This window comes from Rissa tridactyla, chromosome 17, assembly GCF_028500815.1.
Source record: "Rissa tridactyla isolate bRisTri1 chromosome 17, bRisTri1.patW.cur.20221130, whole genome shotgun sequence".
Taxonomy (NCBI): Eukaryota; Metazoa; Chordata; class Aves; order Charadriiformes; family Laridae; genus Rissa; species Rissa tridactyla.
In genome coordinates this window covers 8,334,317-8,349,579 of record NC_071482.1, presented here as the reverse complement: position 1 = coordinate 8,349,579, position 15,263 = coordinate 8,334,317, and the positions used below count along the sequence as shown (strand labels likewise).

The 15,263-nt window shown below is 52.5% G+C and overlaps 2 protein-coding genes across 2 annotated transcripts; both read left to right on the top strand.

Moving 5' to 3' along the window:
- Nucleotides 1-4,140: 4,140 nt before the first annotated feature.
- LOC128918728 (olfactory receptor 14A16-like) lies at nt 4,141-5,103 on the top strand. Its single transcript, XM_054223282.1, has one exon. It carries the CDS (start codon nt 4,141-4,143, stop codon nt 5,101-5,103), a length of 963 nt encoding a protein of 320 aa, XP_054079257.1.
- An 8,864-nt stretch (nt 5,104-13,967) lies between these two features.
- Nucleotides 13,968-14,873, top strand: LOC128918692 (olfactory receptor 14J1-like; the record flags this gene model as incomplete). Its single annotated transcript, XM_054223225.1, has 1 exon — nt 13,968-14,873. A coding segment is annotated over exon 1 (906 nt), but the record flags the coding sequence as incomplete, so codon positions are not given.
- Between the last annotated feature and the right edge of the window lie 390 nt (nt 14,874-15,263).

The following is a 15,263-nucleotide window of genomic DNA, read 5'->3' as shown; positions in this document are numbered from 1 at the left end:
GTGACCATGAAACAGAGAAGGCAGAGTTACTGAATGCCTTCTTTTCTTCGGTCTTCACTGATAAAGCCGTCCCTCACGCATCCCATACCCTGGAGGCAAGGGGGAAGGTCGGGAGAGAGGAAGATTTTCCCTTAGTTGAGGAGGACCGGGTCAGAGACCACTTGGCCAAGCTGGACACTCATAAATCCATGGGCCCTGACGGGATGCACCCGCGAGTGCTGAGAGAGCTGGCAGATGTTATCGCTAGACCGCTCTCCATCGTCTTTGAAAAGTCATGGGGAACAGGAGAGGTGCCTGAGGACTGGAGGAAGACTGACATCACTCCAATCTTCAAAAAAGGCAAGAAGGAGGACCCAGGGAACTACAGGCCGGTTAGTCTCACCTCTGTCCCTGGGAAGGTAATGGAGCGACTCATTCTGGATGTCGTCTCCAAACACATAGAGGAACAGGAAGTTATTGGAAGTGGTCAGCATGGATTTACCAAGGGCAAATCATGCCTGACCAATCTGATAGCTTTCTATGATGTTATAATGGGTTGGCTGGATGAGGGGAGAGCCGTAGGTGTCATCTACCTTGACCTTAGCAAGGCTTTTGACACTGTCTCCCATAACATCCTCATTAGGAAGCTGAGGAAGTATGGGCTAGACGAGGTGACAGTGAGGTGGATCGAGAGCTGGCTGAGTGACAGAACCCAGAGGGTTGTGATCAGCGGCACAGAGTCCAGTTGGAGGCCTGTAACGAGTGGTGTCCCTCAGGGGTCAATACTTGGACCAGTTTTGTTCAATATATTCATTAATGACCTAGATGAGGGGACAGAGTGTATCCTCAGCAAGTTTGCTGATGATACCAAGCTGGGAGGGGTGGCCGACACTCCAGAGGGCCGTGCTGCCATCCAGCGTGACCTGGACAGGCTGGAGAGCCGGGCAGAGAAGAACCTAATGAGAGTTCAACAAAAGCAAGTGTAGGGTCCTGCACCTGGGAAGGAAGAATGCCAAACACCAGTATAGGTTAGGGGCGGACATGCTGGGAAGCAGCTCTGAGGAGAAGGACCTGGGGGTCCTGGTAGACAGCAAATTATCCATGAGCCAGCAGTGTGCCCTTGTCGCCAAGAAGGCCAATGGCATCCTGGGCTGCATAGGGAAGACTGTGGCCAGTAGGTCGAGGGAGGTCATTCTCCCCCTCTACTCTGCACTGGTGAGGCCACAACTGGAGTACTGTGTCCAGTTTTGGGCTCCCCAGTTCAAGAGGGACAGGGAACTACTGGAGCGAGTCCAGCGTAGGGCAACCAAGATGATTGTGGGACTGGAGCACCTCCCTTATGAGGAAAGGCTGAAAGAGCTGGGACTCTTTAGCCTGGAGAAGAGAAGGTTGAGGGGGGACCTGATTAATGTTTACAAGTATCTAAAGGGTGGGTTTAAGGAGGACGGAGCCAGGCTCTTTTCAATGGTTCCCAGCGACAGGACAAGGGGCAATGGGCACAAGCTAGAACATAGGAAGTTCCGTTCAAATACACGGAAAAACTTCTTTACAGTGAGGGTGACAGAGCACTGGAACAGGCTGCCCAGGGAGGTTGTGGAGTCCCCTTCTCTGGAGATTTTCAAGACCCGCCTGGATGCAGCCCTGAGGGATGTGCTTTAGGCAACCCTGCTCTAGCAGGGGAGTTGGAATAGATGATCTCTAGAGGTCCCTTCCAACTCTGAAGATTCCATGATTCCGTGATTCCGTGATACCCTTTTGACTCAGCACTGGTGTGGCCCAACACACACAGCTGTGTCCCAGTGTGCGGCTCCCCATTTTGGAGAAGTGGAGAGGACCTGGAGAGTGTCCAGAGGAGGTCTGCCACGATGGGCTTGAGGGCCCAGTGCACGTGTGCTTTGTGGAGAGGCTGAGGGACCTGGGCTTCTCTGGCCCAGTGGCAGGGAGGCTCTGGGCAGTATTGGAATAGCCTGAAACTGGTTGCAGGGATGGTTGTGAGATGATGGATCTTCTCTTTTGTGGGAAACAGCAGGAGAAAGAAATAATGCAACAAACGTCAGCTTGGGAGGTTGAGACTGCACACCAGGAGGAAGAAATGCCACTGCAAGGGCAGTGCTGTGCTGCAACAGATCACCCAGAGGGAGTCGCGATCAGCCCAAGGCGTTGTGTTTCAGGAACAGGCAAGGACGATGGAGAGAGGTCAGTAAAAGCAGTGAGATGCTGAGGGGAGAGCAAGACGGGGAAGCAGGGGGGATGTCTGCAGCCTGCAGCGGAAGAGGAGCAGATGTGGGACACCATAGCACAGTCAGTGGTGGAGACGATCAAGGGAGCTTGGAAAGGCTGAAAGGCCCCAACAGTGCTTATGTCTTTCTCCTCTTGGCTGTGGCTGTTGTCTGTGCCACCAAGGCTACCAGAAGACACCTTATCCTTACAGCACTAGGGCCTTAGCGCCTCCTCTTCCCCACCCAGGAGCCGTCATTCTGTGTTTCTGCCCTTGGCGTTGCACGTCCTCCCATCACAATGCCCCAGGAAGACCCTGAGCTCTGGTTGTGGGGCAGGATCACCCTTCCCAGGGGCTGGAGGCCAGGGCTCGGCCCTTTGCCTTCCTCTCACACATTCAGGAGTAGCTAGCGTCAGACACCTATCCATTGCCTTTGCCTACCTGCCCTCACTGCCTTCAGTTTTCCCTCAAACAAGCCCCCAGGAGCCTTTGGCAGTAATGGCCCTCAGTGGGACCCATTAACGCTCCAAGAAACTTTCATAATTACATTTGACGTTGACTTCTGGAGAGGTTTCATCAGCTTCCCCTGTGTCTGAGCTTCATGGGCTCAGCACCAAAACCACCACAGAGGTCAATAAAATGCCTTGAGCTGGTCCTCTGCCACTAAACTGGTCCAGGCTTCCGGGACGGAGGAAAGTCATGGCAAGGAGCTCCTCTGCCAAGCGTGAGAGGAGACGAGCAGGCAGAGAGAGGTTAAAGGCAGCTGGGAGTGGGAGGACTCTGAGAGCTCACAGAGAGAGAAACCTTCACAGCCCTTGACACGGTAAGTCTCTGGGTGCAGGGCAATGCCGCTGCAGTTCCTGCAGGGATCTCCTAAAGCTCTCATAGCCCAAAACCTATGGGATCTCTCTCCTGGGTAGAGCAGGAGGACATGCTCAAGATCAGAGATTCTCTGCTGCTCCATCAGAGGCAGTGGACATTTCACAGGGACTTTTCCAGAAGCACCTCAAGACAAGCGCTACCTGGGAGTTGTCCTGGTTTCAGCTGGGAGAGAGTTCATTTTCTTCCTAGAAGCTGCTGTGGTTTGGATTTAGTATGAGACTAAGGATGATGAGACATTTTGGTTGAGTTGTTGCTAAGTAGTGTGTATGTTAAGTCAAGGACTTGTTCAGTTTCCCGTAGAAAGTGAGAGGGAGCACAGGCAGGACAAGCTGGGCCTAGGAATATTCCATACCACAGACGTCATGCTCAGTATAGAAATGGGGGTTGGCCGGGCGGCAGGAATCCGTGTTCGCTGCTCGGGATGGGCATCGGGTGGTAAGCAATTGTACTGCACCACTCCTGGTTTCCTATATTCTTTTACAATGATTGTCATTTTCTTTCCCGTTACTGGTCTATCAAACTGTCTGTACCTCAACCCATGAGACTTTTATTCCTTTTTCTCCCTCTTCTCCCTGTTCCTCTGCAGGGGGCCAGGGGGGAGTGAGTCAAAAGCTGCGTGGTCGTTCCCCCCCGACAAGGCTGAGGAGTGAGCTGGCTCTGCTCATGTCACTGCAGCTTTAGGACAACCAGGAGCTTCCTTGAGGTTTTCCTGCAGGAATATGCTGAGCAGCTCCTCTGCGTTACAAGTGGATTACAGATGAGGTAACTAGTGAATGTCAGACGCTGTAACCCCTTTCCCAAATCCCCGCTGCTGTGGAGCAGGGATGACTCCTTGGGAGCCCACAAGCAGAGCTCTGCTCCTCACGGCACACTTGGCCAGCAACAATGAGAGCTCCAACAAGGGCAATGCAGAAAGCTCCCGGAAGGAAGGACACAGGCAAAGAGTGTTTTCGGGGCTTGGGTTTGGAAGGGCAGGCAATGGGAAGAGATTTGCTCAGAGCTGTCCTGACTTGTGAGTGTGCTTTCCTCCTTGGGCAGTACCTCGGGAACAAAGGGATCCGATGTCCAACGGCAGCACCATCACCCACTTCCTCCTGCTGGCATTCACAGACACGCGGGAGCTGCAGCTCTTGCACTTCTGGCTCTTCCTGGCCATCGACCTGGCTGCCCTCCTGGGCAATGGCCTCATCATCACTGCCGTAGCCTGTGACCACCGCCTCCACACCCCCATGTACTTCTTCCTCCTCAACCTCGCCCTCCTCGACCTGGGCTGCATCTCCACCACTCTCCCCAAAGCCATGGCCAATTCCCTCTGGAACACCAGGGCCATCTCCTACTTGGGATGTGTTGCACAGGTCTTCCTGTTTGTCACCTTCATCTCAGCAGAGTTTTATCTTCTCACCATCATGGCCTATGACCGCTACGCTGCCATCTGCAAACCCCTGCACTATGGGTCCCTCCTGGGCAGCAGAGCTTGTGTCCACATGGCAGCAGCTGCCTGGGGCAGTGGCTTTCTCAATGCTCTCCTGCACACTGCCAATATGTTTTCAATACCCCTCTGCCAAGGCAATGCCCTAGACCAGTTCTTCTGTGAAATCCCCCAGATCCTCAAGCTCTCCTGCTCAGACGCAGACTACCTCAGGGAAGGCAGGCTTCTTGTGTTTGGTGCCTGTTTATTCTTTGCGTGTTTTGTTTTCATTGTGGTGTCCTATGTGCAGATCTTCAGGGCTGTGCTGAGGATCCCCTCAGAGCAGGGACGACACAAAGCCTTTTCCACGTGCCTCCCTCACCTGGCCGTGGTCTCTCTGTTTCTGACCACTGCCACATTTGCCTACCTGAAGCCCTCCTCCATCTCCTCCCCAGTACTAGACCTAGTGATGTCCATTCTGTACTTGGTGGTGCCTCCGGCAGTGAACCCCCTCATCTACAGCATGAGGAACCAGGAGCTCAGGGATGCCCTGAGGAAACTATTGCAATATACTGCAATATTCACAGAAAACAGCAGGACAACCTTCTGTTCATAGCTTTTTACAGTCTTCCTTTCTTTCTTTCTCTTTCTCTCTTTCTCTCTTTCTTTCTTTCTTTCTTTCTTTCTTTCTTTCTTTCTTTCTTTCTTTCTTTCTTTCTTTCTTTCTTTCTTTCTTTCTTTCTTTCTTTCTTTCTTTTCTTTCTTTTCTTTCTTTTCTTTCTTTTCTTTCTTTCTTTCTTTTTTTTCCTTTTTTTTCCTTCCTATATTCCTTGCTTTCTTTATCTCTTCCTCTCTTTCTCTCTTTCACTGTTTCTCTTTTTTCTCTCTTCCTCTTATTTTAGGCTTGTTATAATATTATTCCTAATCTCGCTTTTTGAGCATTTCAGTGTTCTTTCTTCCCAATAACCTGACGTACATGAGAAGCCAAACTCCCTCTATACTTGAAACAAAATAAAGGCAGCAGCAGAAAATCAAGCAGCGAATGAATGCTTTATTTTGCTTTGCTTACACACGCAGCTTTTGCTTTACCTGGGCTGAGCTGGGAAGCGCTCGGGAGAGGAAAACACCAGTGCAGAGCTCAGCTGTGTGAGTGTGAAGGCTGGGTGCACACAGCAGTGTTCTCACACAGCCAGGCCTTCTGGAGAGACAGGAAGGACCAGCAGAGCAGGACCTGCTCTGTGCCACGGTCCATGGACACCCCGGGGAACCTGCCCCAGGGTAATTGTCACCAACCAGCCCCTCACAGCTGCAGCAACAGCCACTCACCTCAGCTCAGAGAGCTGCTCTGTCCCTCCATGGAGGGACACAAAATGACTGCATCAGAAGTTTGTTCTTGCTTTACAGACTCTGGAATGCACATGTCATGTGGGTGATGAGATGAACTTGAGGGAGCACAAGTGCCAGCAGCTACTGCTAGGAGTGTCCTGTTGTGGGAAACTCAGTCTCTTGAGATCACTTCAGGTTTTGAGTAACACCCCCTGGGTAACCACCACTGCCATGTGCTTCCTTGTATGTGGGTCATAGAGACATCGAATCACAGAATCACAGCATGGTTCGGGTTGCAAAGAACCTTTAAAGGTCATCTAGTCCAATCCCCTCTCCACACACAGGGACATCTTTCACTAGATCAGGCTTCTCAAAGCATTGTCCAACCCGACTTTAAACACTTCCAATGATGGGCCATCGTCAGCTTTTCTGGGCAACCTGTTCCCTTCTCTCACCACCATTATCGCAATATATTTCTCCCTTATCTCCAATCTAAACCCGCCCTCTCTCCCTTTAAAACCCTTGGCCCTCGTCCTGTCACTGCAGGCCTTGGTACAAAGTCTCTCCTCGACTGTCCTACAAGCCTCCTTTTTATATTGGATTCCTGCAATAAGGTCTCCCTGGAGCCTTCTCTTCTCTGTGCTAAACAACCCCAACTCTCTCAGCTTTTCTCCATGAGAGGTGTTCCAGCTTTCAGAGCATTTTTGTGGCCCTACTCTACACGCACGCTAACAGGTCTATATTGGTCTTGTGCTTGGCACCCCGGAGCTGGACACTGTTCTCCAGCTGGGGTCTCACCACAGCAGCGTAGAGGAGGACAATCCCCTCCCTCCACCTGCTGGCCACACTTCTTTTCATGCAGCCCAGGATGTGCTTGGCTTTCTGGTCCTGCACTTGGACCACAACAACCCCATGCATCGCTACAGGCTTGGGGAAGTGTGGCTGGAGAGCTGCCTGGCAGAAAAGGACCTGGGGGTTGTAATTGACAAGCGGCTGAACATGAGCCAGCAGTGTGCCCAGGTGGCCAAGAGGGCCAATGGCATCCTGGCTTGTATTAGAAATAGTGTGACCAGCAGAAGGAGGGAGGTGATTGTGCCCCTGTACTCAGCACTGGGGAGGCCACCCCTTGAGTATTGTGTCCAGTTCTGGGCACCTCAATACGAGAGAGACCTCGAGGTGCTGGAGCGAGTGCAGAGGAGGGCAACGAAGCTGGTGAAGGGCCTGGAGAATAAATCTGATGAGGAGCGAGTGAAGGAGCTGGGACTGTTTAGTTTGAGGAAGAGGAGGCTGAGGGGAGACCTCATCGCTCTCTACAACTACTTGAAAGGCCATTGTAGAGAGGTTGGTGCTGGTCTCTTCTCACAGGTCATTAGCGATAGAACAAGAGGGAATGGGTTCAAGCTGCAGCAGGGGAGGGTTAGGCTGGACATTAGGAAAAAATTCTTCCCAGAAAGAGTGGTCAGACACTGGAATGGCCTGCCCAGGGAGGTGGTGGTTTCACCATCCCTGGATGTGTTTAAGACTCGTTTAGATGTGGTGTTAAGGGATATGGTGTAAGGGAGGATTTCGTAGAGTGGAGTTGATCCCAAGGGTCTTTTCCAACCTAAATGATTCTATGATTCTATGATTGCCAGCTCATGTTCAGTTACTCAAACCCCAGTATCCTCAAGCCCTTCTCTGCAGGGCTGCTCTCAAGCCCTTCATCAAAACACTCCATGTGTCTCCCGCACTCCTTACAGCTTGCTGGGATGCTCTTCCAGCAGCTGTCAGGGTGACTGGAGTCCCCCAGGAGGATCGGAGTGTCTGTGGTGCTTCCTGTAGGTGAAGTAAGAACGCTTCGTCAAAAGGCTCCTCTTGGTCGGGTGGCCTGGAGCAAACCCCAGCCATGAGGATTCCAGCTGCACAAGGGTGCTCAGCTCCTCCTCTTTGTTCCCCAGGCTGCGTGCATTGGTACAGAGGCACTTCAGCTGGGCCATTGACCAGGACAACTTCTTTAGAGGAACACACCCGAAATCACAGAATCATAGAATTGTTAGGGTTGGAAGGGACCTTAAAGATCACCTAGTTCCAACCCCCCTGCCATGGGCAGGGACATCTCCCACTAGATCAGGGTTGGTTCTGAATATACCAGCAGCCCCTGGCCCTTCTCTCTTCCTAAAACTCCGTCCCCTTCCCCCGGTCAATCCAGTCGGACATGCAACTGGCCTCTTTTATACCGTCTTCTGCCTCCTCCCTCTTGGTTCCTCCCTGCTCCCCCTTCCGCTGCATGTCCCTCAGGGCTTTGCACAGCTCTATTCATTCCCGCATCCCTCCCAGACCAGGCTCCCTCTGAGTCACAACATTCTCATTTCAAACGGCCACTTGATCTTCCTGGAGGTGCCACCTGGACTTTCTTGATGGCCCACCAATTCCTGGGACTGGCAAAAGTTCTTTCTTGTCATGGACTCCATGGTTCTTTGCTCAAGTTTGTGGCTCAGTGCATTCTGCTTCTGGTTTTTCTCCCTTTTTTCTCCCCGTTTCCCCATTAACAAGGTCCCCGCTCAGATGACCTTGCTGGAATAAACACTCCACCTCTCACACGCCTCCATCCCTCAGCGTGACTGACCACCTTTGGCTCCCATCGCTGCCTCCCTGAGCCTTTGCCCTCAGGTTTGGGGCCCTGCACCTTCTTCTTTATGGCCACTCGGCCTGACAGCTGCCCCGCCCACCAGCTTCCGGCGGAAGTCCCGCCCCCTCTCCTCTACCGGGCCTCTGCTCTCTTCTGATTGGCTGCCAGCACCGGCCACCCTGCCTGGATAGACCCGGAGGTGCATGGGACCCGGAAGGCCCTTCCCCTCCATGCACGGGGTCGCCATTTTGGTTTGTCCACCATTTGATGCCGAGATGCCGCCATTCCCTGGCAGGGAGCTGCCGTTTGGTTAAAGATCACACAGCTCCGTGATTGGCTAACGGCCAGTTCTTGACACCGTCACACCCGCGTGTTCTCAGGCAGCCCCTGGGATGGGCTGCCTGCCTCGTTTGGATATAAAAATAGAATATTTCTAGACAATATAATCATATATTGTATATATCTATGAAAGGAAGTGTATAATTCTACTAATGAATTTATTGTTTTTAATACTACACACACTATTTTTATATATATACTTATGTGTATGTGTATAGATTTCTACAATGGTAAACATTAATAAACATATAGAAATTAAATTAATAATTTTTGTTTCCAAAGTTTAAATAACTATAAATTTGAATTGGAGCTATAGTTTTGAATTGAGTAAATCCCCCTTCAATAAGATTTAGTGTAGTGAAGAATTACAGTTTAAATGTGAACGGAAGCAGAAGGAAAAGGCCGGGTGGGGGTCCCCCACTTTACCAGGCTGCAGAACAAGCCCTGACAGGGTGGGCTGGGGGGAATTCAAGAGGGCGGAGGGGTGCCCGAAAGGCGGTGGGGCACGGACACGCTGGAACGTGCCCAGGGGCTACGGCCCCCTTCTAGGAGGGGCGAGCAAGTGACGGAGAGGGGGGTCAGTACTGGCTTGGGTCACCCCAAAAGACGAGCACGCAGCGAATAGGTTGGTATGTGCTTGTGAGGAGCTGCTGCCTGAGTAGCCAACAGGCCAAGAGGAGGCTTCTGGTCTGTGTAGGAGCTTGTGAGGAGTCGTATCTCAGAGGTGAGCAGACAGCAAGCACGGGGAGACGGGGTGGTCAGGTCTCTGGTGCCTGAGTAGCGGATAGACCAGGAGCAAGGCCAGGGCTCCTGTAGGGGCTGGTGAGGTCACTGGTGCTGCTGTAGCTGATAGGAGACACGTGGCTCAGGTTTGTACTTGTGATGTCACTCTTGGCTGAGTAGCTGATAAGGCAGGACCAGGTGCACGGCTCATGTAGGTGTTTGTGAGGTCACTGGTCCCTGCGCAGATGACAGGCCAGGAGCTGTCACCTGGCTTGTGGATGTCTTTGCGATGTCACTGGTGCCTGAGGAGCCCAGGAGAAACATGTCTTGTGTTGGGTATTTTGAGGTCCCAGGTGCCTGAGAATCTGGGAGGCCAGGACTAGGCACCCATCTTGTGTAGGTGTTTGCAAGGTCACCTGTGACCGTTCAGCTGATAGGCCAGCAAGAGGCCCATGCGTTGTGTAGGTGCTGGTGAAGTCACTGCTGCCCACGTACCTGGTAGGGCAGGAGCAGGAACATGGCCTGTGATTTCCCCACTGCCTGTGTAACTTTTAGGCAAGGAGCCGGTGTATGGTTTGTGTGGGTGCTTCTGGTGACATTAAAATGGACTTTTCCTTGATAGAAGACATCAGAGGTTGACTCAGCATCAGAGCCATCTGACTTTAACTTCTCAAGTGGTTTGATCACTCTCCTCACGGTAACTGAGGTCCATGGGAGTCAGCACCAAATACATCACAGGGTCGTTAAAATGCAAAAAGCTCTGATGAGCCATGCCTTTCCCCATAAGATTCTTCAAGTCTTCAAGTCTTGTACAGCTGGTTGGAGAGGTTTCAGGACTTTAAAGAGGGAGATTTCAATGAATATCAAAGGGAAAGGACTTTTTGAGATTTTTGGTTTCTTTTGTCAGTTTTTTTTCCCAGCTGACAGAATAAGTGTTGCCAACATTCTTCGGCTGATATTCATCCAGGGTGCCTCCTAAGGAGCTCTGGGCATGTAGGAAAAGCAGTCTCCTCGATGGCAAACACCGTATAGACAGTTCCTCCTCACCACCCCAACCCCGCCATTTCTCTCCGTGGCCACCTGGCCCTGATTTTAACATCTCAATGTTAAAATCTAACCTTTTCCCACTGAAGTCTGTAGTTGAACGTTACAGCTCTGGGGCTCCAGTTCCCACCTGCTTTTCTTAGAGAACTGGCCGCAGCCAGGAACAGAAGGGTTTTTCTTAATTATGCACAAACAAAAGTACAAAGCAATGCAGCCTGATAGAACATATAACACAGTGCTCCAGAGAATGCTAATTTCTTGTCCTGGGGTTAATACACTTCCTGAAAATGCCCTTTTTGGCATCATGGGAAAACATCTTCATTTCATGAAAAGTGTTCAATCATCTCTGCTGGTGAAAACGTGCTCGTATTTTTTTAAACGTGGAAAACAATTCCTCAGCTTCTCAGGCAGACCTCAGTTGCTCGACACCCCAGTTACCTGATGCCAGGCTCTGGGGTGCAGAGCGTCCTCACATGGAGCTGGCAAATGCAGCACAGGGCCATCAGGAAAGCCATGCCCTCCTCCCGTGGGTGCAGGGCAGAGAGCCCAGGGCCTTCCAAAGGGGTCTGGTGCCTGTGTAGCAGCATCTGAACACCCATAGCAGGGCACAGAGGCAAGGTCCATCCTGGCTACATCCAAGGATGCTACAGGAAGGGGAGGCTCCAGGAAGGGGAGGCTCTCTCAAGTGCATGGACATTGACGGATGCAGCAGGAGGAAGAAACACGATGAGTTAGAGACCTGTCTGTAGCTGAGGGCTACAAACTTGCTGGGACCATGGAGGCACGCTGGAATGGCTCCCATGACTGGACTGCTGCGATGGAGGCACACAGGCTCTTTAGGAAGGACAGCCTGGGAAGAGGAGGATGGGGAGCTTCCCTGTACGTGAGAGAGCAGCTGGAGTGTGTGGAGCTCTGCCTGGGGATGGGTGGGGAGCCAAATGAGAGCTTTTGGGAGAGGATTCAAGAGAGGACAGGTAAAGGTGATGTTACAGTGGGTGTCTGACCTGACCGGGAAGACCAAGTGGATCACGCCCTCAACAGACAGACAGCAGCAGCCTGGTGTTCACAGTCCCTGCAAACACAGGCAGGGATTTACCTTAAAGAGAAAAATCTTACTTCAGTTTTTGTTTTCAGCTTCCCGCTGTTGGCAGGGAGAGAAATGTTAAGGCAGATGTCCCACTTGGACAGGAGCCTGACTTCCCTAGAGTGTTACATCAAGAATTCTGTAGGTCTGTGAGGAACCTCATAAAGTCCCTTCAGCCACCACTCCGTCTACAAACAGCACCAACGCCACCTTTGTCGGATCATTGGGGATTAGCACCAAAACCATGGAGAGGCACGTGCACAGCGGCCTGCCATGGGAAGGTTTCTGTGGGGCAGACATGGTGGAAAAAAAGCAGGAGAAAGGAAGAATGCCCCAAAGTGTGGCTTGGGATGTTGGGACCGGAAATGGAGAGAGGGAAATGTCACCCTGAGGGCAGTGCTTGGGTACAAGGGGACACCCAGGGGGAGGCTGGACCAGCCCATGGCTTTGTCTTTCCCGGAACAGCCAGGGAGGATGGAGAGATATCAGTAAGGGTAGTGAGCTATTGGGGGGAAAATTAAAAGACAATTGGGTGCCTTCAAAGAAAGAGGTGCAGGTATGGGACACTGAAGGAGTAACACCTTCAGGTTTGCTCAGCATCAGAGTCACCTTTAATTTCCCTTTCCCTACCTGTCATTATTGCCTCCAGTTTTCTGCTCTAACGAGCCCCTAGGGAGGCTTTGTTGGTAATGGTCCTCAGTGGGACCCATTAACACTCCAAGAAACTTTGGAGTTTACATCTGAGTTTGTCATCTTGAGAGGTTTCTTCAACTTCCTCTCACTGTCTGAGGTTCATGGACTCCACCCCAGACCCACCCAAGGGGTCATTAAAAGTCCTTGGGCTGCTCCTCTGCTGCTGAGCTGGGCCAGGCTCTTGGGACAAAGGTGGGTGATGTGAAGCGGGCAGCAGGGCTGGGGGCACTGCCTGCAGGCACCGAGGATGAGACCATCAATGCAGAGGGAGCGTGAAGGCAGTTGTGACTGGGAGGAGAGCTGAGAGCTCACTGTGGGAGAAGGATTCCCAGCCCTCTGCACGGTAAGTGTCATGCTGCAGGGCAATGCCAGTGCCGATCCTGAAGGGTTCTCATAAAGCTGTCGTAGCCCACAGCCTGTGGGATCTTTCTCTGGTGTAGAGGAGGAGAAGGGTGTGCTGCAGAGCAGGGCTTCCCTGCAGCACCGTCAGAGGGACAGGACACGATGGCTGCCTTCTCCTGGGGATGGTTGCAGGGGCATGAAGGCGGGTGTGCAGCCAGGGGTGCCCAGGGCTGTCCTTCAGAGCAGGGTCCCTGTGCTTCAGAGGAACTCTGCCTCCTGCCAGTGCCAACTCTAACCCTGCCCAGTGAGCTTCTGCCCTCAAGGAGGTGGGATCCAGGGCAGCAGCTGCCTCATCCGTGGCCAGAGCTGCAGCAGAAGGGACTCTCCTGAGCACCCTCTGTCCCTCCCAGGCCTTGTCTGCCTTTGGCAGAAGCATCGGGGCATTTCTCCTTGCTTCTCCACCCATCCCTGCTGCTGCTGTTGCTCTTGTTTTCAGTCTCTCTGGGGTGGGGGCTTCAGCAGCCGCTCAGCAACTGACCCTGCAGGTCCTGCCATGCAGATGTGTCCCTGGTGCCCAAGGCCTCTTCTAACCTCTGGGTCTCTAGGCAATGCAGTCCATGGCGTGGGGATAACGTTAACTCTCCACAAAGGGCACCCCATCTTCTGGGCATCCAAAAGCTGACAGCTCTTCCCTGGGGAGGGCAGTTTGGAGATCTGCACTTTGGAACTGGACTCCTCTGCTCTTCATGGGATCATCCTCCAGACCAAAGTGGTGCTGGCAAAAAGCAGCTGAGAGCAGGACGGATGGAGAGACCAGCTCTCCTCCTTCTGCACTAAGGGTCTGTCCTACTCCCTCCCAGGACTCTCACAATAGCACTCATAGGGTAGCAAAAATGCCAGGGATTTCTACCTTCAAACATGACTCCTCAGGTGGGACACGGGTAACAGGAGCAAAATAAACAAAACAACCCCCCCAGCTCTGTTCTGCAGCCAGGGGAACTGGGAGTGACGGTGGTCAAAAGCTCTTTTATATCGGGGGTAGAGTTAACCTGCGATCACTCCCGGCTCCTCTCTGCCTCTTGCTGCACAGCATGACTGAGTCCTCTGGAGTCCACAGCAGAGTCCCCTGCTCCCCATTGCACCCTCAGCCAGCACAAACCAAGCATCACACCAGGATCTGCACAAACGCCTTCCTGGAGGGACGGAGGTCATTTGGGGGGCCTTACTGTGACCAATGCAACAGGTTCTACTTGGACGCGTCTGTCCTAACTCTTCACTGTCTTTTCCTCCTTGGACAGGCCACCATGTGCAGAGGGAACAAATGTCCAACGGCAGCTCCATCACCCACTTCCTCCTGCTGGCATTCACAGACACGCGGGAGCTACAGCTCTTGCACTTCTGGCTCTTCCTGGCCATCTACCTGGCTGCCCTCCTGGGCAATGGCCTCATCATCACTGCCGTAGCCTGTGACCACCGCCTCCACACCCCCATGTACTTCTTCCTCCTCAACCTCGCCCTCCTCGACGTGGGCTGCATCTCCACCACTCTCCCCAAAGCCATGGCCAACTCCTTCTGGGATACCAGAGACATCTCCCACTCGGGATGTGCTGCCCAGATCTTTTTCTTTGCCTCCTTCATCTCAGCAGAGTTTTATCTTCTCACCATCATGGCCTACGACCGCTACGTTGCCATATGCAAACCCTTGTACTATGGGTCCCTCCTGGGCAGCAGAGCTTGTGTCCACATGGCAGCAGCTGCCTGGGGCAGTGGCTTTCTCACTGCTCTCCTGCACACGGCCAATACGTTTTCAATACCCCTCTGCCAAGGCAATGCCCTAGACCAGTTCTTCTGTGAAATCCCCCAGATCCTCAAGCTCTCCTGCTCAGACGCAGACTACCTCAGGGAAGTTGGGCTTCTTGTGTTTGGTGCCTGTTTATTCTTTGCCTGTTTTGTTTTCATTGTGGTGTCCTATGTGCAGATCTTCAGGGCTGTGCTGGGGATCCCCTCGCAGCAAAGACGACACAAAGCCTTTTCCACGTGCCTCCCTCACCTGGCCGTGGTCTCCCTCTTTATCAGCACTGCAGTATTTGCCTACCTGAAGCCCCCCTCCATCTCCTCCCCATCCTTAGATCTGGTGCTGTCAGTTCTGTACTCGGTGGTGCCTCCGGCAGTGAACCCCCTCATCTACAGCATGAGGAACCAGGAGCTCAAGGATGCCCTGAGGAAACTGATTGGACATTTTTTCATCAGCCATAGATTGTGTACCTTCCTCTGCAAATGATTCCCTGTATCTGTTGTGATGGCTCGAGCCTATCATTATTCATCCCCCCCTCCTTAAATATCCACCTGTCTTGTGTGACACAAAAGATTTGTGTAAATGAAGAGTCAGGCCCTCTGTGTGTTTAAATAAAATAAATGAACCAGCGGCAACTACTTTTTCTGAGACCCCCCAGCAGCAGCGCTGAATGGATGGGAAATGAGAAGACCTTTGTGGCTGCAGCAGCCTGGGGCAGGCTGTCCCAGTGCCACTCTGTCACTGGGGCGGCAGGAGCTGCCTGAGGGTCCCCAGGGACAGGGCTCTTGTACCAGGCTGGGGAGAGGGGATGGCACAGAGGGG

Excerpts from the sequence above, each read along its gene's own strand:
- LOC128918728 (XM_054223282.1), top strand. The coding sequence starts at position 4,141 with ATGTCCAACGGCAGCACCATCACCCACTTCCTCCTGCTGGCATTCACA.